General features: G+C 39.7%; 1 protein-coding gene across 4 annotated transcripts in view; it reads right to left on the bottom strand.

Annotated features, from left to right (window-relative positions):
• The window catches only part of MLIP (muscular LMNA interacting protein), a 252,035-nt gene that overhangs the window by 120,873 nt on the left and 106,716 nt on the right, over positions 1–24,446 (bottom strand). For all 4 annotated transcript variants that reach the window (XM_081095070.1, XM_081095069.1, XM_081095072.1 and 1 more), the window contains exons 2-3: positions 11,780–11,935; positions 8,486–8,878 (exon numbers count right to left, since the gene is read on the bottom strand). In XM_081095070.1, coding sequence (XP_080951196.1) covers positions 8,486–8,878; positions 11,780–11,935 — 549 coding nt within the window. The remainder of the gene's footprint in view (positions 1–8,485; positions 8,879–11,779; positions 11,936–24,446) is intronic.

Below are 24,446 nucleotides of genomic sequence, written 5' to 3'. Positions count from 1 at the left end.
GCCGGTTTAGGCCCGCTCCCCGCGATCGGGCCTAAGCCATCAGTCAGACATCCCCCAAGGGCTCCTGGACTGCGAGAGGGCACAGGCCAGGCTGAGAGACCGCCCCCTGAGTGCACAATTTTCATGCACCGGGCCTCTAGTATTCAATATTATGGTGAAAATGCTGCACAGTGATGGATGGTTACTAGATTTGACTGTGGTGATCTCATTGGAAGATGTAATCACTATATTGTATGCATGAAACTAATATAAGTGTGTACCAACTATACTTTAATTCAAAAATAAATAAATATGTTTTAAAAATCACTTGGTTAGGAATGTGTATAACAAAAGAATGAGGGCCTCTACATTATCACAACTGCCTCAAGGCAATTATATGACCAAGAGAACCCTCCCAGAATCTGAGCTACTACATGGATCACCTCTCACCTACTTGAGCAAGCCAGAATATCAGTCAGATAGCAGCTAGAGTGTCATCCAGATGATAGTCCGGTGCACATTACTTCCCAGCATCTTAATATTAATGCCGTTTTTCAGGAACTACTTCAGTCATTCTAAGCTAGTCCTCCCAGCAGTTAACAGAATCTAACATGGAAGTTTAACCTACCAGCTTTTTTCAGTCTTCAATCTCTAAATCTCTAAAGCAAAAGCTATGTATGGAGGATTTATTTTAATAAGCAAAATATGGAACAAGAGCTAAAGTATGAGGCAGGAGTCCTAGGCTCTCTTGCATACTCTCTGACAGTTTTGTCTCAGCTGTGGGTTAAGATAATTCATATGTCTAGTCCCTATTTATATCCCAGGGTAATGTGAAAAGGAAGATCATTTATTCATTTATTCACTTATCAGAGCACCTACAAGTGTTCCAGGCATTGTGTTTGGTGATGGGGACCAGAAGGCAAGAAGATTCTTTGGTCATAATGAGGCTCACAAATATATTGGAGCATTGAGGCCCCAGGGGTATAAGGAAGATTTCTATGTCTAATGCACTGTCCAAATAATTCATTGTAATCCCTTTTCCATGGAACCAGGAAATCTAATGTCCAAATTTCCAATAATTTTATGTAAAAACCTCCTTTATTTGACCTCAAACAATTCTTCTGATCTTATTTACCAAGTCTTTTCTCATTTCTTACATCTAAGCTACATTCGAACCAATAGTATATATAACTTCTTCTCCTCACATGTTCTGTACCCTGTTCCCCAAAACATGCTACCTTCTTAGACTTCTAAATATAGTAAATTATTTGTTGAGAACTTATTTTGGGCCAGAAACTATTATGATCATTTTATGTATAAATATAAATTAATAAATATATAATTTAATTTGATCTTCATAAGGAAAGTTGATATCACCACCCCATTTCAGAAATGAGGAAGCTAAGGTTTATGATTACAAGTAATCACCCAGAAGAGCATGGCCAGTCAGTTGCCTGCCTCATTTTCATTTTCCCGCACATCCCTCCAACACATGCAAGTTCCTTTCCTCATCACCTATTTCAGGGGTGGGCAACCCCTGACTCGCGTGCCAAACATGGCACACCAGTAACTTTTGCTGGCACGCGAAACCCTTTCTTATAATCTTCAATTTACAATTTTTTTCTTAATATCGACTTTTTTATTTTTCAGATAAATTCAGTGTAGGTGCATCTTAGATAAATAAATAATTTTACATAACAAGTTATCTTAAAGACCATAGACATGGATTGACGAGAGAGGGGAAGAGCAATTTCTATACCTCTGCCTTAACTCTCCCTGCCTTCCTAGATCTGACCAGTGTTTTGGTTTCATCCACATACACTTGTGAATCTTTGTTCTCAGTGATGAATTTTGTTAAGTCTCATAATAGGAGTAGCCCGACGGATGAAAGTAGTAGCTCGTGCAGATCTCTGAAGGTCACGAAATATAAACCTGATGTAAAATCTCTGTCATCAGTGATGCAGCAGCAGAAGTCCCACTGATAATATCAAACGGAGTCATAAAGTTTTCTGTCGGACTATCAGTGTACATGTATACATTAAAAAATAAATGTATTTTTCATCATCATATACTGTGTGTCTGTCGCTCGAATGAATTTTATTATTTCTTCAAGGTTCTTCACATACGTACACCTTAAGAGATATCAACTAGGCATAACATGTTCTCAAAAAATTAGGGTTGGCACGCAGAAGAATTTTGAGCCAGAGATTTCGCTGGTTTTGGCACGCACTCACAAAAGGTTGCCCACCCCTGACCTATTTATTTCTCAACTTGATTTGTGCCCCTACCACCCCACTCATGCTAGTCACATTAAAGTCACCAAATAACCTCCTAATTTCCAGATTTAAGAAGCTTTGAGGGACTATTTTATTGAACTTTGCTTTATATTTTATTTTTTCCTTGTATTACATTTATATTTTATATTACATTCAATTTTATGTTATTTTCATAAATAATAGTATATAATATTTTAATAAAGGGCACCAAGTGCCCCTTCGGTGGCTGAACTGGTCAGATGTTAGGGGGCCTCATCCTGCCTCCCCCGGAGTAAGGGAAAGCACGGAGGAGGTGTGACGCCAAGTGGGCGACGGCAGACGAGGCTCCAGGAGCTCACCCGGGAGAGAGGAAGGCTCCCACATTCCAAACTGAGACTGTGGCCAGGTCAGACCTCACACCCCTGCCTCATCGCTACACATCTGCAGGTCCTGCTAATACTGAGGAGAGAGGTTGCCCTCGTGTGTCATACCATCCAGCTATGTCAGCAAAAGGCCTTTGATCCTCCCTTTGGCTTTGATCAGGGCCTCTTGAATCTCCCAACCTGCCCTTCTCCCCTAATTAAGCAGCAGCATATATTAACCTGGCTGTCCCACTGGCAAAAGTACTTGCTACTGTACATTAAAACAATCTGGCAAGGCAAATAGAAAATATGAAAGTACAATGTTGTAAAGGAAAGCTTCATTCTGCATGAGGTCTCTCAGCATGAAAATTGGAGAACTATTGTGCTTCCTGCTTGATAAACCTAGGTCAGTACTCAAATTATGTCACATTGTCATAAAGTTATTATTTATTATGATATTACTAGAGGCCCATTGCACAAAATTTGTGCACGGGTAGGGTCCCTAGGCCTGGCCAGCAATTAGGGCTGATCTGTGGGGCCACAGGCGGGGCTATCAGGGGGCCCCTGCTGGCACCTGCCTTAGCTGGCCGGCAGCCTGTGGGCTGGGGGCAGCTCCTGCATTGAGCATCTTCCCCCTGGTGGTCAGTGCATGTCATAGCGACCAGTTGTTCCACTGGTCATTTGGCTGTTTGGTCAATTTGCATATTAGGCTTTTATTATATAGGACTACAGGCCCGGTGCACAAAAATTTGTGCACTTGGGGGGAGAGGGGGTCCCTCAGCCTGGCCTGTGCCCTCTCGCAGTCTGGGACCCCTCGGGAGATAACGACCTGCTGGCTTAGGCCTGCTCCCGGGTGGCAGAGGGCAGGCCCAGTCCCAAGGTGCAGCCCCTGGTTGGGCTCACAGCAGGGCCAATTGGGGAGTTGGGGCGCCAGCCCCTGTCACGCACAAAGCAGGGCGGATTGGGAGGTTGCAATGCCACCCTCAGTCATGCTCAGGGTAGGGCAGATTGGGGGGTTGGGGCACCGCCCCGTCACACTCAAGATAGGGTCGATGGGGAGGTTGCGGCGCCACCCCCTGTAACGCACAGAGCAGGGCCAATCAGAGGGTTGGGGCACCGCCCCCTGTCACCCACAGAGCAGAGCCGATCAGGGGGTTGGGGCACTGCCACTGTCACACTCAGGGCAGGGCCGATGGGGAGGTTATGGCTCTACCCCGTCACACACAGAGCAGGGCCCGTGGGGGAGGGGTGGTTTGGGGCGCAGTACCCTGTCACACACAGAGCAAGGCCGATCAGGGGGTTGGGGAGCTCCCACCTATCAGGCACAGAGCAGGGCTGATCAGGGGGTTGGGGCACCTTCCCCTGTCACGAACAGAGCAGGGCCGATAGGGAGGTTGTGGCCCCGCCCCCTGTCACACACAGAGCCACAGGGCAATCAGGGGGTTTGGGCGCTGCCCCCTGTCATTCTGATCCCGGTGCCGGGAGGCCTTGCGGCTCCGCTGATCCCGGTGCTGGGAGGCATATTACCCTTTTACTATATAGGATAGAGGCCTGGTGCATGGGTGGGGGCTGGCTGGTTTGCCCTGAAGGGTGTCCTGGATCAGGGTGAGGGTCCCCAGTGGGGTGCCTGGCCAGCCTGGATGAGGGGATGATGGCTGTTTGCAGCTGGTCACACACCCTTCAGGGTGGGGGTCCCCACTGGGGTGCCTGGCCAGTCTGGGTGAGGGGCTGAGGGCTGTCTTCAGGCTGGCGGGTGACGGAAGCTCCCAACCACTCCTTTTTTTTTTTTTTATTCTGGGCCAGCTTTAGCTCTGGCTCCAGCTCTGAGGCCTCTGCTGCTGAAAGCAGGTATCTGGTTTGTTTTGGTTCTATAATCGAAACACTGTATCAACTCCAGCTCTGAGATCCTGGCCGGCTTAAAGCTGGTTTCTGGGGTTGTGTTTAGCTTCTATATTTATTACAATGTTTCAAACTGCAAGCTCAGAGGCCGGCAACGGCAGGTGGGGAATGTTGGAGTCTTCCGTCACTGAAGCAAGCAAGCCTCATGTCGCTTCCAGCTGCCTGGCCACCAGCTGCCATCTTGGCTGGCAGTTAATTTGCATATCACCCTGATTAACCAATGGGAAGGGTAGCGGTCGTATACTAATTACCATGTTTCTCTTTTATTAGATAGGATTATTATTTTGCTTTCCCAAGGTGATATGATTGACACCATATTCATTTGAATTCTATAAAAAAATTACTGAGCTACCTTTAAAAAAATCAATAAATTTAACTAAATATTACATATTTAGGCATATGACCTTGTTCATATTCCACTCTTTCTGTTGGAAGCCCCTTTAGCTTCCATTGCATGAACCCCTCTCTCCAGCTTCTTTGGTCCCTTCTCATTCTCTTTCAGTGGCTTCCTTAATTCCACATTCCACAGGCTCTTTATATTTTACTGTTTCCTGACTTGTATCTTATGTCTTTTTGTTCTATATTCTCTCCAGGAAAGAATATATATATATATATATATATATATATATATATATATCCATTCTCATTGTTTTAATTTATGCAGCAAATATCTCCAGTCTTCCAGATCTCTCCTGTGTTCCATATTCTTACTCCTACCTTCCTTTTAAATATCATCATGCCATGCTTCCAAGGCATCTCAAGCTCTTCCTATCCCTTCCCAATACCTGTTATTCTTTCCCCAGTTAATCCAACATTTATCTAATTTCCTTAGTTATAAATTCAGGCATTGTTACTTTTTCTAATAAAACAATCCAATTAACTCTACCCTATAAGTTTGTTTTTTTATTCACACTATCATTGCCTAAACCCAGATTTTATCATAGGCCTTTCAGACAAATCACTCTGTGTTTGTATGTGTATATCACCTCCCTTTGAATGCTAATACTATCCCTAGGTAAGACAATTCTTACACCTTTACACCAACATTCAAAAACAATACTTTTTTGTGAATTTTATTTATGAGGATTTTAATTCAACTGCTTAATAGCATTTTTACTTTTTACTTACACTTTAAAATTGAAATTCTACATGCCACTACAACAAAAAATACTTCAAACAACAATAAACTCAACCCAATCTTTATACTGACTATGTTCAAGATAACACAGTAACTACTATAGGGAACAAAATGTTTAATAGAAATGATTTTAACAGGGTATTTCCTATAAAGAATTTACAGTCTGCTAGGGAAGATGAGGCACAAATCTCCATAGTTATAATACATGCTGTAATAGGATAATTGTAATAAAAAATGTTCAGGGGAAAAGGTTGTCAGAATTAAATTGAGGGAGAGTTTGCTTTCACTGAAAGAACCAAAGCAGACTTCATGAAGTAGTCAATATCTGAGAAAAAAAAACTTCAAAGATGTAAACTTCCAAATATTTTTCTTTTCATACACCTGATTGAATTTCACCTATGTTCAAGACACTACACTCTGTGCTATGGATACAGAAATAAACAGGAGATAGACTTTGACTTCAAGTTATTCTCAGTCTAGTGAGGAAGAAAGATAAAATCAATTATTATAAGCATTGAAGAGGCTACAAAACTATAAAAAAAAACCCCAACAAATATGAAAAAGCAAAACTAACCCACCTTCAAAGGGAATGTGTAGGGTAAGGTGCTACTTGAGCTGCACTTACAGTGTCAAGTAGCCTGGGCCAAAAAGGCCTTGGATCTGGGGAAGAAAGAAGCATCACACACAGAGAAATCAAGAGCTCAGGGATGAAAAGGTATGAAGTGTGAACATTGGTGATAATTTGGGAGAACTGAAGAAGAGAGGTACAAGATGTGATTAGAAAATGACATTTAGGTTAAGTTATGAAAAGCTTAAATTCCAAACAAATAACCAGAGACATTTTTTTAGGAATAGCCTAATAAATACTTATGACTAGCTAATAGTGCTAATTTATAGACAATCCTATATATGGATTCATTTTCACCAGGTTGAACAGAAAATCACTTAAGTGCATTTCTGATTGAAAAATTGCTATTGTTGGCATCAAGTAATCCAATCACAGGATAGTCTTTAGAATTTTTACATTAAACTTCTACTACTGACTGCATCAAATTTATTTTGGAGTGTCTTCTTTCATGCTCTGGTCATTTTTCTTTAGTTTAAATTTGTGTGTGACGGTCCTCTTATTTTTAATTCATCTTTTTTTTATTTCATGATGATCTACTATTCACCACTAAAATGAATTATTAAGGAAAATGGAAACAGGAACAACGGCTATTCCCAAACATTTCAGGATTCAGAACTCCTCCATTAGTGGTAACCATCATTTTCAGCCACCGCTAATGAATAAGGTTGAGCTTTGCCTTTCCAGTGGAGCCCTGATAACATGAACTATGACCTCCGAAGTAACCTATGCTGGCAAAAAGTTTCCAACGTGTGTGTTTAGTATCCAGTTTAACCTCTACATATTTAGTCACATGAAAACAAAATAAATGACCAATTTGGGAAGAAATATATCAACTGGGGAAAAAGTAAATTTTAAAAATTGCTAAAAATTGTTCCTTAAGAACATTTTTCTTTCTTTATATCTGGTATCATCACACCTGCATGTTCTTTTTCAAAGGGGCCCCATCAAACTACCCTCTACTGACTATGGAAACCCTCACATCTCCTACTTGGTTATTCCATCATCTTCCCTGAGTTAAGAAAAAAAAATTTAAGCCTATCACCACTTACTGAGAATATGTTTAATTGTGTGATTAGAATATTTCCAATAACTAGCTGAGAATAAACTTCAAGAAGAAATAATTTTATTTTTTTAGTCCAGTCATCCTGGGTAGAGATAACCCAGAAAGGGTCTTTTATCACCAAAAGATAGCATAAGGGTACTGGATGCTTGATGGAGATATAAATACAGCATCAGGAAATGAAAGCACAAAAATAAAGATAGGGTGGCACCAAAAATAAGATGCCAACTCTACGGTTTTGCATAGATCCAAAAGTCCAGTTCATCAATAATTTTCACCCAACTACTTTGGGATGCTTGCAAATATCTGGTCTGGTAGATCCTAAGCAGGACATCTTGGTACTCACCCACGCTCACTGTCAAGGGCAACTCTCCATTCACTATTTACTCCAAAGCCAGCCTCTGCTTTCTTGACATTCTACCTACACTTTGTTAAAGTCATCTAATAATTTCATTACAACAAATAGACAGTCAATGGCAAAATCTTCCTATTTTCCCCTTCAAAATTCCTCCCTTTCTTTCCTTGAAATTTTTTCTTGCCATCACAGACATCAGTCTTCTAACCAAAGGCTTTCTGTCCACCTTAAAGAAATCATTCAATCTTGCTGCTAAATTATAGGATGGGATCTTCTCCCCATTTTATTGAGGCCCGTCCCACCCTGGTGGCTTCCAGGATATTTCCCTTATGGCATACAGGGGGAAATTATTTTCCTTATACACTTTTATTTCCTACTGTACCCTTTACTACTCTTTTCCTAGTTTGAAAGCAACATGTTCATATCTAAAATCCAACTGATGTCTTCTCATTGGATGCTTCTCATATTTTCAATGTGCCTCTTGAAGCACCCAGCTGACCAAGCACTCTCTCCTAAGAAACTCCCATTATCAACATTCCCAAGGATTGTTCAAAAGGAAGAGGTAGTGTTTCCTGAAATCCACTCCAACTAAAGGTTTCACATTTTCTCCTCAGCCAATTCACAGTATGATTGTATAATCTTTTATTTCTTATAAATTTACTGCCTATATTTACATCTTGATGATTTCTGATCATGAGATTTTGGTTTTATAATATCTTTTTCTTTAAGAGCATTTTATGCCTTGACCAGGAACAGTAGAACAAAGGGTATATAAACAATATTTTTTTCTTATAAGAAGAAAAACCTACCTGCCCATGCTTTTGTTGAGAAGCCATCCCATGAGGCATTTCAGGATGTGTTGGGGCCTGGAGGTTTGTTGCCCTTGTTTTGGGACGCACCACATCAGAGACCAGACTGGAGGAGATTGCTAGAGATGTAGGCCGAGTAGCTGTGGTGCCCATCCCCCCTGGGGGGCTTTGTTCAACTTTTCTGCTTGTAGCTTCATCTTCCCCTTCAGAGTCCACAATAAAGACATATTCAGCTTTGAAGAGGCCACTTTGCTGCATTCCTTGGGGTTCGTTCACTTTAAATTCCCTTACTTGTGCTATCTTTCCACTGACCTCTGAAGGATAAGTCAATGCCCCTCCGTCTCTCTGCTGTTGGCTCCCAGCTTTCAAGGTCAAGTACTCACTGAAATTAGACTGCAATAAATAAAAGCATTGATATCAGTTTGATACATGCTACTTTTTTTTGCATGTACACTTAAAAGCATAGCCTGCTTAAGGACAAGAATTTCTAAAAATATATTTAAAAATTAGGTTGGCTGAAGAAAGATTAGGTTGAAGTTAGCAGTTCACTTTTACTAGCCCACCTATTGGACCTAGTCCAAAATCAAACACGGAAGGCCTCAGAATCAACATCAACAAACAAAACTGCTTTCAAATAAATCATGAGATTACTTTGTAAAAAGAGACGAAGAGGGTAATGTTTTCCATGAAGACATTCATGAAACAAAGGGAGACCGTACAGGGTTTAGCTAATGGTCAAGCAAAACCTGTATAGTCTGTATAAATGGGGGAGAGAGGAAATCCCACTGAAATGTTCTAAAATAATATAAATCTCTCTAAAAATCTGAGAGGAAAATTTAAATTGGAACAAAATTCACAGACATTCAGACAAAACAATCTAAGCTAATTGGGAAGAACTTATGAATAGGACACCCAAAAAAGATATTTTCAGTACAAAGTATTTTTTATTGTTATTTTATTTTGGATTTGTAATTCTATATCTTCTCCCATCCAATTTTCTATGAATATATAGAAGGCTCATAAGACCAAAGGTAAGACAGCTTTACCATACTACCAAAACACTTTGTTCTAAAATGATAGTAGTTGTGTATGCTCAGATTGTATTTAAAAGACCCAATGTTAATTTTCTTTGTTTTGATAACCATACTATGAGTAATATTTTTCTTTTAATCTTTTATTTAAGTTTAAAATTATTTCAAAATAGAAGTTAAAGAAGACACTAATTAAACTAAAATAATTTCAACTATGGTCATCAATATAATGTGTGATAATATGTATGTATGTGTTCTGTGTGTATAAAGACAGAATAGAAGTCAAATCATTGATTAGATATAACTAAGCTAAGGAGTTGACTTTACACACCCATTTCACACTTTTCAGCTGGTGCTGGTATAGTCAAGATAAAATACAAATTGCCTCTGATTAGGATTTCTCTGATAATGGTCACTTCACATATTAATTACAATGCTCTATAATAACACCCCCCTCCCTATTGGAAGGAAGTTTAAATTAAAAATAAAAGTATTCAATGACAAATTTCTTATTATGAAAAGTAATGGATTAACTTAAAAACTGGCAAAAAATTGAACTAGTTTTTTTTTTTGTTTTGGTTTTTTTGGTGCCCTTGGCCGGAATCAAACCTGGGACCCTTCAGTCCGCAGGCTGACGCTCTAACCACTAAGCAAAGCTGGCTAGGGCTGAACTAGTTTTTGAAAACATTTTTAATGATCTAAAAGAGCCCATTCCCCCATTGTCTATCATTCTCTATTTCTTTACTTTGAAACGTTTTTACAGCATTTATCACTATTTGAGACTTTATTATATATTTTTCAGTTTTTTCATTGCCTGCATTCCCAGTAACCAATAAGTTATGAGTTGACTTGATTCACGCAGAATACACAGCACCAAGAATGTATCACACTCAGTAAATAGTTGTGAAATATAGAAAAATGAGGGATTATTTATCCTGTTCGATTATAATACTGAACTGTTTAAAAAATAGAAAGAAAAAACCTTAATCTCATTTTAACAATGTAGTTCTGTGTGTATCATTGCAAACATCAGGTGATTATCATCATCCTAGGAAGCTTTGGAGATTTGCAACCAAAACTGGTTCATATATTTACAGTCTCACATAATCATAGTGCCTAACGACAAAGGAACCCATGAATATATTATATGTAGTTGACTACTGTTAGAAACTTCCCAGAAGTGCCTTATGCAGTATTCAGAATTTTTCTAAAATAATTTGGTCCCAATGATCTTTGAAATCAGATAGCATTGAAATGCCCAGAATCTCAGATATATTACTACTTGCTAGCTAAGATGTTTTCATAGAAAGTAAATCAGGTTATTTTATGCCTTTCCAGTTGGCTCAAGAATACCACAAAGTTCCCCAGTCACATTTTATTTAAAATAAGACAATATTGAAACACATTCTAAGGAGATTTTTTTTTTACGCACATATCATTTACTTTTCTAATACAAGTCATTTTCAGGTTTTTGTCCATTTTGTCTTAATTTTCTTTTCAGTCTTGGTCGCATTTTAGATAGGTCTAATCAGGGTATAAATGCAATTTTATAACCTATTTTGTGACATAATATTATAAGGTTAACATTTTCCATGGATTTACATAATCACTATAATTATAAGTTTGTCAAGGTGAGGTATCATATTCTTAACTTTTCTGGTATTATGCTGTTTTTATTTTTCACTAAATATTTTCTACATAGCATTTTTCCTTTTTTGTCCTATTTTTGGGGATACATTTCAAAGAGTCAGGTTATTGAAAGGCTAGGAACAGTTTTATGATAGTGGATAAAGGTTTTTCCACTAAAAGTATACATATTCACATAACTAGCAACAAAATGTGAGCCATGTGAATATCCCCACAATGGCCCCAACGTTGGGTATTAGACTTCTTTAATGCTGCCAATCATAACACGTAAATAGTAGCACCTCACTGTTTTATCTTGTATTTTCTTTCAAAATAAATATAAACTTCTTTTTAATTTTGTTTTTATAATTTAAAATACATTTGAGAGAAGGGGAGGTGGCAGGAGGCAAGTAATAACATATCAACTCAAAAGGGTTGAGAATAATGTATTAGAGAGAACCTGGGATTAGATTACATTTAAGTTTCTGTTACATAAACATATTTTTAGTCAACCTTAGATTTCTTAGTCATCTCACATTAAGCGGAGGAAATAAACATTCACTCAAATGTCTAAGACATTAGTTTGGATAATGTAATGTTATTTGCTTGATATAAAAAAGAGTAAAAATAATCCTACCCTATTTACAGTTTCTGGATTCTTATCACTTGGTTCCTCAGGAATTCTAACAAGGAATTTAGAGGTGTCAGCCAACTGAGAGTGGGTTGGTAGTCTTCTGACAGTGGGGACAAAGGTGAAGATCAGAGGTTTGGCTTCAGAATCACCAGAAGAGACCTATGAGACATGTAATAAATTAGAGTTTCAGTCTTGTCAAAGGTTTACCTTGACTTGTTCTCTATACACCAGGATACTTATCTCATTTTTTTAATAAATTTCTTATTGTCCTGTGATCATGTATATGGTTGCCAAAGAAAACAGCTGTAAAAATAGTCATCGTATATCAGGAAGATCCTATTGTAGGAGATGACAATAAAACAACAGGTGGCAAGTTGATGTGCTAGAATATTAGGGCATCTCTACCTTGGTGGGTTCATCACAAACTCAGCTTCTGGTCTGTTTCAAAATGGACTTTTATCCTTTTAACCCTGGTTTAGCAGGTTCAATTTGACTCATAATCACTAAGCATGGAAGAAACTTAACATTTATCAATAATGAGAATGCTAAATGTGGATTTAAAATTGGAAGTATGCTTTTCTGGCTATCAGGCTGTGAATGCCTGATAAAGGATATATTTTATCTTTCACTCATTCTTTTTTTTTCCTTTTTTTTTCTTTATTGATTAAGGTATTGCATATATGTCCTTGTCCCCCCATTGGTCCTGGGTTGAGACAACCAGCAGAGAGAAAGCATGGGAAAAAGCAGCAGTGGGGGGTAGATCAAGCTTTCATTATGTCCTACTTATTGCCAACAGAGAACCTTTAAAGACTGGGAAATGACATATTCACACGAGATTTTTAAATAGATAATTCTGGTTTTGAAAGACACAAGAATAGAGAAAGGACAGAAAGCCAACAGCAATCACTTGAGGATTAAATGAAAAGGGAGAAAGAGAAGATGGTGCTGTAGATTTCTCTTTTGAAGTTTGGATGAGAAGTCAGGAGAAAGGTTAAGCGTAGTCAGACAGAGAAGCAGAGCCAAAAGGTGCCTTTTGGTCTGTAAAGGGATAGACTTGAACATGTCTGTAGACTGAAGGAAGGAACCAGTAGAAAATAAAAGCAGAGCAAGATCTTGGAAGGAGCAGGCAGAATAAGTACGGAAACAAAAACAAACAAACAAACAAAAAACAGGAACATGGCCTCCTTGGAGTCCAAAGAAAGTGAATTAAGATAAAGAAAAGCTCATACATCTGATGGAGTGGGGAAGTGGGAAGGTGAGGGGAAATCATTTTTTATGTAACCAATGTACATGACAGAATAAATCCCCATCGTGTCAGAGTGACACCACTGCTTTGCTGCCTCCATGCCTCTGCCACAAAATATATGATATGGCCCTAGCTTGTTTGGCTCAATGGATAGAGCATTGGCCTGCGGACTGAAGGGTCCAGGGTTCAATTCCAGTCAAGGGCACATGCCTGGGTTTCAGTCTTAATCCCCAGTAGGGGGCGTGCAAGAGGCAACCAATCAATGGTTCTCATCATTAATGTTTCTACCTCTCCCTTCCTCTCTGAAATCAATTATATATATATATGAATGATATGCCTTGGCAAGAGCCCTACTTTCCATTTCGTTCAAGCTGTACTACCTTTCTATGCCTTGGGCAACTTGGACCTTATCTCAACATGGATTTTAACTCATCCCTTCTGTCCCTGTGAAAATCCAGACCTCTGCATCATCGCTCAGTCTCTATATGCTATGCACACCCCTAGTTTTGTTCCCATCTTGTACCATGCTCCAACTCTTGATATACTTTCACTGTACACTGTCTGGGATTCAGTCAGCCATCACAAAATCCTTCATACTCTTCATATTCTTCCCTAAATATTCTAGCTCTCACTAAACCATAGTTCCCTCTGAAGGACTCTCCTTCCCAAGAAGCTCTCTCAGTGGTAGCTGTTTCCTCTCACACTGACATGGAAGTAGAATAGGTGTGCTCCTATTTAATGCTTCCAGACCAGACTTCTTCCTTACTCTTACCTAAAAATTTCTAGCTTTGAATTTTGTGTCATCAATCTAGAACACTCGCTACTTCTCCTTGTCACAGTTACCTGTCCATACCTACATCAAACTCTTTTCTTTAAAGATTAAGTTCCTGGCTCAATCTACTACCTCTTACACTATGCGTTTCATTATTTTATACTAGAGACCCAGTGCAAGAATTTGTGCACAGGTGGGGTCCGGCCCGGCCAAGCCCCAATTGAGGCGGATCGGGGCTGGGCCTGTCCAGAGGAGGAGATGGCAGGAGGTTGGCCAGCAAGCCTATCCCCATCAGAGCCTGATCAGGGCTGGGCCAGCTGGGGAAGGGGCTATAGGTGATTGGCCAGCAGGCCTTGCCCCCAATTGGGGTTGGGGACCATTTGGGGGGCAGGGGTCTGGGGGAGGGGCCCTGGGTGGTTGGCTGGCTGGCTCTGCCCCTGATCATGGTGGGGGGCCGATCTGGGGTGGGGTCAGGTTGGGGGAGGGGCTGCAAGGTTGGCCAGCCAGCCCCACCCCCTGATCCAGCTGGTTCACTAGCCACAGTGGGCGTCATAGCGACCAGTCATTATGGTCGTTACAGCATTACTTATGGTCGCTGGCTTTTTATATATAGATCCCATGGATAATATTCCTAGTATTGTGTTGCCTTGACCTCTACTCTCCTTGCCTCTCACATTCCTAGACTAGACCAAAAGCAATGGTCCCTCCATATTTTTATTTTTTTCATTCTATTTCTTTCTGTATCACTCACTCCAGTTTTCCAACTCCAACACTTCGGCGATCCCAACAGAATGAAAAGCTACTGATTCTTCCAAAATTAGGTTTTCCCATACTTATTTTTTATAATCAGCATGCATTTATCACATGACTGCATTTACCACAACTACTCCCCTACATATCCCTTACATGTCTTACCTCTCTCACACTGTCTTCCCTGTGTGGGTAAATCACAGTCCTCACTAAATCTGACCCCATGCCTATTCTACCCATGGAGCACAGAGGTGAATGTGGTTATGGAAAATCACATGACTGTGCTTACTGGTTTCACTTCAAATTTATGACTCTGAGCCTCAAGCAGGCCCTTGGGTGCTGCTCTATAATCATACTATGGTTCCACAGCCCATTCACTCTTCCACTTGCCTAGAAAATTCACATCTTTTTTTTCTTTCTCAAATCCCCAACATCTCCCCTAGTCTCACTCTGAGCTGATGACTTTGTTTCTCATTCCATTAAGATAATGAAAGCAATCAGAGAAGATTTTCCAAGGTCCTCATCACACATCTATTCACTCACCTACATCTTTGTCATTTTATGTGGCCTTCAGTCCTGATACTATGTTCCTACTAAAACAATCCTCACTTGAACATTTTACTTACTTATACTTACTTTCATTTATTGAACAGCATCTTATCAAATGCCTATTAACTGTGAGGTACTACTGTAGGATTGGTAATATCACAGTGAACAAAAATCTCTACCCTAATGGAATTTACATTCTAGTGAACAGAAGAGTAAAAAAAAAAAAAAAAATCTGTAAAATATATAGTATTTCCATAGTTATAAGCTATGAAGACTAGCTATAAGGCTATTGCAGTCACCCATGGGAGAGAAAATGGTAGCTTGCACTCAGGTTGCTGTAGTAATAGTTATCAGAAGTGTTAGTTTCTGGCTATATTTTAAAGGAAAATCTTATAAATTGCTGAAAAGTTAGATGTAGGATATAAGAGATAGACAGGAATCAAGACCAGGCCAACATTTTTGATGTCAGTAATTTCTTAAAACATGAGTTATTATTCACTAGATGGGGAAAACAATAGGTAAAGTTTGTTTGAGAATAAAAATCAAATTTGAAATATACATCCAAGTGGAATGTGTATAGGGAGTCAAGCTTAGAGGAAAGTCTGTGCTGGAGATTAAATTACTAGGGTTGTTAACCTATACATAGTACTTAAAACCATGAGACTAGATGAAATTACCACAAACAGGAAAAAAAGAGATCCAAGGTTGAACCTTCCAGAATCTATCATTAAGTTACCAAGCAGCAAAGGAAGAACTAGTAAAGGCAAAATGGGATTTTATTTTATTTATTTTATTTTATTTTTGTTAATCTTCACTTGAGGATATTTTTCCATTGATTTTTAGAGAGAGTGCAAGGGAGGAGGAGAGACAGAGAGAAACATCAATGTGAGAGACACACATCGATTGGTTGTCTCCTGCACAGGCCCCCAACTAGAGCCAGGGATCAAGCCTGGAACTGAGGTACATGCCCTTGACAGGCATTGATCTAAGCACCCTTCAGTCCACAGGCCCACACTCTATCCACTGAGCCAACTGGCTAGGGCAACATGGGATTTAAAGAAACTAGGAAAGCCTGGAATATCATTGACAGCAATAGAAAAGAGGACTAACCATAAATAAACAAAAGGATGGATAGATTATACTGAGGGCCCAGCCCAAATATAAATCTATGAGATGTAGTAAAGCAATTTTCTTAGCTTTTTTATATTCTCTCCAGGGATGCTCAACTGCCTATCAAAGGAAGAGAGAAAATGAGTTGTAGCATTTAGAGAATTCACATTTGGATGTGGTTTTAGCAGAAGGTTGTTGTGAGTACAGGGAAATTGAGAGAACTAACGAGAGTAGAGCAAATGATCCACCATGGACAGAGTTAGTTTAAATGGGTAAAGAAGAGGAACAGATTCAAGGCACTAGAAGGCCATAGAATGGTTGTGAGAGTTTAAGATTTAGAAGTATAATAATTCTAGGTGATTATGTGGTCCAGGCTTTGGCCTTGAGATTGAGTATCTGAGATGAAAAAGCAGGAAGGACACTGAGATTGTGAAGGTTAAGGAATTGTGACACAAGAATGTCAACAAGGTCATCCTTCTGAAAACAAAAGACATGCTGGGTAACAGAAAGATTGGACTAGAGAGAAAGACAGATAGCATGGTGGCTCAATGTGAGACTGAGGTTAGACTAGAGCAGCGGTTCTCAACCTGTGGGTCACAACCTCTTTGGGGGTTGAACGACCCTTTCACAGGGGTCGCCTAAGATCATATATAATTACATATTGTTTTTCTGATTAATCACTATGCTTTAATTATGTTCAATTTGTAACAATGAAATTGGGGGTCACCAAACATGAGGAACTGTATTAAAGGGTCTCGGCATTAGGAAGGTTGAGAACCACTGGACTAGAGGGTACCTGGAACAGGCTATCTTGGACACTAGATTATTAACTGAATATTTCCTTTGTGGACATGAGATCAAACAAAAAGGACTGGATTTCCTTGTAGGAAATTTTGCTGAAGTTACAGGCCTAACAAACTAAGTCTGGACCACTTATTATAGGGTATACCTTTCTGGTAATTAAAAAACTAAAACATCTATACCTTATAAAAACAATTCATAATCCTTAGTGGGTATAACATATACAGATAAACCCTCCTGAGCCAACTTTTTTTTTTTTTAATATTCTTTTTAGCCTTGAATGATATTTATCATTATTTCATGATTGCAATCATGTTACAAGTCCCAGTTTGCAGCTTATCATCAGAAAATAGAAAAATCAGTGCTTTCCTTTGTAGGAAGAAACATTAGATCTTTTGTGAGATTTGGGAAGCCCACTAGTCTTATCAGCAATAAATAATGCAACACACATTCTACATGAATTTTTAGAAAGGTTTCGCAACATATTTAATCTCATCAATACCATGATGGATGGAGAGTGGCTTTAGCAAAGAAATCACTAAGGTTGTTCAAATAGTTCATCAGAGACTGTCATTTAGAAGTCAAAGAAGAAGTGACAATGTGATTTTGTCCCCAGGTTCTGTAGGCCGCCCTCAGGCCCCTATATGGTGATTATAGGTGTATTTTTGGTTCCATCCAAATGAAATGTAAATACTAATGTAGTAAAGTCTTCAGTATAAGCACCCCATTCAGTATAAGCATTTCATATGTTATGAAATACATATAACCATTAGTAAAAGGAAGTGCTTTTGCCTTCTAAAGCATATAAATAATGAAAATTTACGTCTCCAAAGAACTTGCACAAGTTGTATAATTTAATACTCCTTAAATCTCTATAAAATACACAGACCTCCACTAATGTGAATGAAAATGGATGCTTCTGAACAGACTGTTGAACCTCAGAGGGAAGGCAGGGGAGGGTGAGTGGGAAGAGTTCAACCAATGAACTTGTAGGCATGTATGCATAATCCGTGGACACAGAGAGTGAGGTGGTGAGGGCCTGGGGAGTGGGGAGAATGGAAGGGGCCTGAAAGACCTTAATGGGGGGAAAAGGAGGACCTATGTAATACTTTCAACAATAAAGATTTTTTTAAAGAAGAAATTTGTTTAAAAAGAAAAGAAAACGAAAACTGATGCTTAATGAATAAAAGTGTGCTTTTATAACAACACTATCAAAGGAATGTCTGGACATAATCACATGTTGACAATGAAAGCAACTGAAAAGAAGCAAAATTCTTTTCTTATACTTCATTTGTTATATTTTCTTATAAAAGTATCCCTATCCTACATAAAATTTCTGTATCAGCTGTAGAATACTTTTTTAAATTTTAGTTGAACCAATACATGTCATTCAAGAATAACATTAAAACAGAAAATCTAATAGGACTAAAGACTCATTTATCTTCCTAGGTTACTGTTAGAGAACAAGATCAGGGGAAAATTCCTATCCATACACATTCCTCAGAAGAGCAACCACAAAAAGGGCGATGGTTTGGTATTCGCTTTTAAGTTGGGAGTACAGTGTTAGCATGGGGCTCTGTTCTCTGCCTTTACCTAGCATCCTCTTATCTCACCAAGGATGTACAAAATTTTTTATACAGAATTCAGTTGGAAAGGGATTTGACATTACAGCAGCTACATTTAGATGAAGCGTCACGTGTTAGCCTAGCTGGTAGACTGCTAAATCCCTTCTTCAGGAAATAAAAAAAAAAAAAAATGCTATTTACCACATACTGTGGCCAAGTTCCATTGGAGCCCAGAAATGAATCGCTATGGTGATGAAAAATCATTTTCCACACAAAGCAGAAACAGATGCATGTTAATACCATTGCATTCGTTAAATGCCAGTTAACACTTTCAGTTGTCAGTGCCGTTTAAAATCACGTCTTCATTCCTATCCTTGGGAAACTATTTTAATAATAGAAATTAGAGCTGGGAGGATTAAAATCTTTTTCTAAATGGTTTCAAGCACTCAAAACTTCTGAGCCTGTCACCTTCTCACCAGACAGCCAAAGAATTTAAGAAATTGTTCCCCCCAGGACATGACAGCTAACTGCTCCTTCACTCAGTTTCGGGCTGCAATGCCTTCGTTTCTTTTATTTCCCTAAAAGTTCTCTTCCTCCAGTGTTGACACTCACACTCACAGATGGCCACTAGCCTCCTGTTGAAAACAGACATTACAGGGTGTCTTAGCAATGACACTAGGCCAAGGGCCGTCCTGAGCATTTTCTTTGGTTCCCCAGTAAGCAGTCTGCCTTTACAGTAACTGCAGATAACATTTCTCTTTGAGACACAGTCAAATTTATCTACACCCAGGCAGCTCTCCCTCAAGCCCTTTTGCAGCAAATACCACAGTACACAGCCTTTAAAAGTTCTTGAAAGCATTAAGGAAAGACTTCCTTTTACCTGGGGTGTGGTCTGAACGCTCCCTGTTAAGACGCACGAGCTCATTTGGAAGTAATAGTTCCCGCAGTCACTCGGAAGCCCCTATTCTGGAAGCATTGACTCATCACATAAGGGAGTGAGCAAACCAATGATGAGGTGGGAAGGGAGCCTCTCACTGAAGCAACACACACACTCACACGGGAAAAAAATAATTCTGAAAAGAGGTATCCTCTCTGAATTGGAGAATTTTGTCAGCTCCAAAGGGGAGATTTATGTGTAGGCAATTTTTAGGTTTGTAACTTTCTGAGAGGTCATAGTGACTGCTGAAATGGAGCCAGCAGAAGATAAAAAAGCCACCGATGTGTGTTTGCCCTCTTTTCCCGCATGTATTCCAATTACATATTCTGCAAAAAGGAGAGACGCCAGATTGTACAGCAACAAGAAGCTGATTGAAGGGCTGAGCATCTGCCAGTCTCAGTGATCAGTTGGTCACACTTCCTGAGAACACTTAAAGGTACAAATATATGCAAACACTGTGTCTAAATAAAAAACTAGAAAACATACAGTGATCATTTCAAAAAAATCAATAGTTTGAATTATCAGTCCTTGGCTTATAAGCAGCAAGGACGATATAGGAGCATCTGCAGTGACTGAGGTTTTGCTCTTCAACAAATTAGCTATAAAATAAAGCTTAGAATCAAACATCTGTCAAGACAAAATTCCATTCCAACGTTCTTAGGAGACTGTGAGTGGCCTGAATGAAGACAAACTCCAAAACGTCACACGTGAAATTGATTGAAGTCCTCAGCTTTCAGTATTTCTATTTTCTAAGTATTGATTTTACTCCAAATCTGTAATATCTATATTTTTACTTTGGCAATGAAAGATGTTGTGTCCCAAGCACTGGTTACAGACCAAAGGATATGGGAAAGAATGAAAGCTTTTTTTTTAAGGATCTAGATTATGCCTCTTAACATTTTTGATGTTATCAAAAGCCTGAATTTGTGGAAATATTAAAAGTAAATTAATTGTCAAAGTGACTCTGTTAGCACGTTGGAAAAAATATTCCAAATAACACAGGACTTTTTGACCTAAAAAATGATGTGAACTTTTCAATATAACTTCTGTTATATCACCAAACAAATTATGTGCCTTTTCTATGTAATGTATATTTATGAGTATACTTCATATATTCAAAAGAGAATATAATATCCTCCTGCCCTCAAAGATCTTACAGCTCAATTGAGAATATACAACAGGTATACAAATAACAGAGGTATAAAGAAAAGAAGGAGAAGGAGGAGGAGAAGGAGGAGGAGAAGGAACAGGAGTGACTCATATTAAGCATTTGCTGGCACAGAGGTAAGGCTTTACATGCTGCATTTTACTGTTATCCTCACAAGAGTCCTGTGAAAGTTTTAGCCAAACTTCACAGGTGGGAGGACAGAGACTTCTGGAGGTTTAGCAGCTTCCCTGGAGGAGGAAGAGAAGGAGCAGGAGGAGGAGGAGGAGGAGGAGGAGGAGGAGGAGGAGGAGGAGGAGGAGGAGAGGGAGGGAGGAAGGAAGGGAGGGAGGGAGGGAGGGAGGGAGGGAGGGAGGGAGGGAGGGAGGGAGGGAGGAAGAAAGGAAAGAAAGAAAGAAGAAAGAAAGAAAGAAAGAAAGAAAGAAAGAAAGAAAGAAAGAAAGAAAGAGAAAGAAAGAAAGAGAGAAAGAAGAGAAAGAAAGGAAGGAAGAAAGGAAGAAAGAAAGAAAGTCAAGTCCCATACTGCAGTTTTTAAACTTTGCACATAAACTGCCCAAAGATCTTACAAAAATGCAGTTTCTGATTGAGGACACCTGGAGTAGGGCCTCAGGTTCTGCATTTCCATTTGATGCCCTGCTGCTGGCCTGTGACACGTGGAGCAGTAAAGACTTGGAGGAATTTTTCAGCATGGTGCAAGCACAGCCACCCAGAGGGATTCAAGGAGAAAGCAGCATTTGGGCTGCTCTTAGAAACATGGGGGAAGAGGGAGCTATAAAGATGGAAAGAATAGCACTAATCTCACGCCGAGAGGAAAGCCTGCATGAAGGCACCGATCAGAACTGCAGGGAGCAGCAGGTGTAGTCTAAGAGGCCGGGACCCTGGAGTCAGTTGTGTACTGGCTGTGGGACCAGGGAAGCTGCTAAACCTCCAGAAGTCTCTGTCCTCTCACCTGTGAAGTTTGGCTAAAACTTTCACAGGACTCTTGTGAGGATAACAGTAAAATGCAGCATGTAAAGCCTTACCTCTGTGCCAGCAAATGCTTAAGATGAGTCACTCCTGTTAGTGCTGTTGCTATTCAGTTTGGTAAGTAACATAAATGAGAATAAAGGAAAATAAAACTAGAAGATTAAGTCTTGATTATCAAAAATCTTGAATTAAGATGTTTTAATTTACTCAATAAGGAACAGAAATGAAGAATATATATATATATATATTCTATTAAACATATTATCTATTATAAATCTAATTACTATTATATCCTATCTAATAAAGAGGGAATATGCTAATTGACCCTCACATGATCGCAAAGATGGTGGTGCCCACAGCCACAAGTTGGCGGTGCCCAGTCCCCTTAGCTCCCCAGCTGCCCAGGGCCGGCCAGAGGCACAGACAAGCCTCGGATGGTGGCTGCCCAGCCGCCCAGGGCTGGCCCAAGGTGCAGGCAAGCCTCAAATGGCAGCTGCCCATCCATCCAGGGCTGGCCCGAGGTGCAGGCGCTTGCTGCTGGGGTCCAGTCGATGAGGACTGAGTGAAACAAGCTGGAGCCCTCCCGCAGTCCCTTCCAGCTAGCCAACCTCCCACATCCCTCCCCAGCCCTGATCGTGCACCAGTGAGGTCCCTCGGCCTGGCCTGTGCACTCTCTGAACCCAGAACCCCTCGAGGGATGTTGGAGAGCCAGTTTCAGCCCGATCCCTCAGGCCAGGCTGAGGGACCCCATTAGTTCACGAATTCATGCAATGGGCCTCTAGTTAATTAATAACCAATTAGAGACTATTATATTGATAAAAGTTATAATTTTTACTTTAAAAAACACACATATAGTCATGCATTATAACAGCACGCATCAGCCATCTGGTGAGTAACTACATATAGCCTCAAAAAGCAGATGTATTTAGGACAATTTCTATAGAAACCATCCTCATTTGAATAGAAAATGATGGTGCCTGATCAAAAACAAAAACAAAAAAACAGGCCCCGGTCTAGAATGATGAAGAACAAGTACGTTACTTATACAGACGGAGGGAGGTGAGGAGGGTCTATCCTCCAATCACAACGACTTTTCTTACGTATTAAAAGGTCACCTAGGGTCTGCCCAAGACCCTGAAGTATTTTCTAAACACAAACTTTTAATGATCTCTCTTCAACAAAGGAGCACAAACTTCTCTGTTATCTTTTTCCAAAAAAAAAAAATAGTTTATCAAATTTGCAACGAAAATATATAATCTAAAGTTATCTTTAAAATCTGGCATCATTGATGGCTGAAGTAAGGCATCCTTCACCCTTCTTACTAAAGAGATATTGCTGCAGTACCTTCCAGCCAAAGGCTCTTAAGATACTGCTTTTTAAATAAATGATGCAGAACAAATGGTCTCTCTTCCTGACATGCAAAACAAATTTGAGAAAAATAGATTAGCCCACAAAAGTTTGCCAAGAAACATGGAATTAAATGGATCCACTGGCCCAGGCTACTGGGTGTCCATGTGTCTGTTCGTCATGCCTTATGCTTGATAAATGAAGGTACTAGAAATCCCATTTATTTATCTTAATAAACACCTGTTGCGTGGCCAGGCACTATGCTAAGCTTTGGGAGACATCAGGATAAAGAAGATTTGGACCCTATTCTCAAGGTGGGTGACAGGCTCATGAACAAGACACCTTCACAAGTTACACTGGTGGTGAGTGAAGTAGGAGAGAGTGCAAGGTTATCGGCTGAATATAGGCTGCCTGGAGAAATGTCTCAGGCCATTCTCAGGGACATCGCACTCTTAGCTGCTGTTTCCTGTTTATTATTTCAAGTGACCAACATTGAGACTCACTCTGTCGTGGCCCTGGGTGGTGTTTTTCCTTGGAAGATGGGAATCGTCAAGAGTTTGGATCCCTGTCTCCAGGGTGATAGGTGAGTCCAGAGATCTCAATCAGGGCTATCCCAATTCACAGACTCAGAAATGAGTGTACGATATTTTAAGTGATTTCTGACCTCTCATCAAAAATGCATGAGATTCCATCACAGCCTAACTTTGGCCTCATCTGTATCAGACGTCTGTATTGGCCTCATCTGGATTGCTTCTACTCCTGTGATTACTGCTTGTAGATTCTTCTCTCCTTGGGATATATCATCCTTGTTAAAAGAACACTAGTAAGCCTCCTTAATGCAAGTAAACCCGAAGCTTCCAAATATTGAAAAATAATCTAGCACCCAAGTGAGAATGTTTGACATAATTAGATATTCAGGAGAAATGAATAGGCCTTATGCATGGTAGAACATCCCTTCTCTCTCTGCCTTGAGCCATCTGACCCTTAAACTTTGAAATACCCCAGGAGTCACTCCTTGGATAATCTCATATAGCCCCATAAATTTAAATAGCACGTATAAGCCAATGAATTCCAAATTTAATTACCCAGCCTGGATGTCTTCCCTGGGTAATAAATTCATATGTCCAACTAACATCCTCACTTAGATATCTCATAGATATCTAAAACTTAATACATCTGAAATTGAATTATTTGTCTTTCTCCTGAAACTGTTCTCCACCCCCCAATTTTTTTTTCTCACTTTAGCATATAATTGTACATATTTCTCATAACGTAGGCCAAAAATGATAGACTTATATTGTTTTTGTCTTGGTTCCTGGTAATTCCATGTCAATATGACAGTATATATTGCTGGCTTTCTTTTCAAAATAAATCCAGAAAATGAACATATCACTACTTCTATTTCTAACATCTTAGTTGCAGAACCTACCATTGCCTCCTTTCTGAATCACTTTCTTCTAAC

This window comes from Myotis nattereri (assembly GCF_964212035.1).
Source record: "Myotis nattereri genome assembly, chromosome: 6".
Classification (NCBI taxonomy): domain Eukaryota; kingdom Metazoa; phylum Chordata; class Mammalia; order Chiroptera; family Vespertilionidae; genus Myotis; species Myotis nattereri.
The sequence above is the reverse complement of the archived record's forward strand: the minus strand, read 5'-3'. Positions and strand labels throughout refer to the sequence as shown.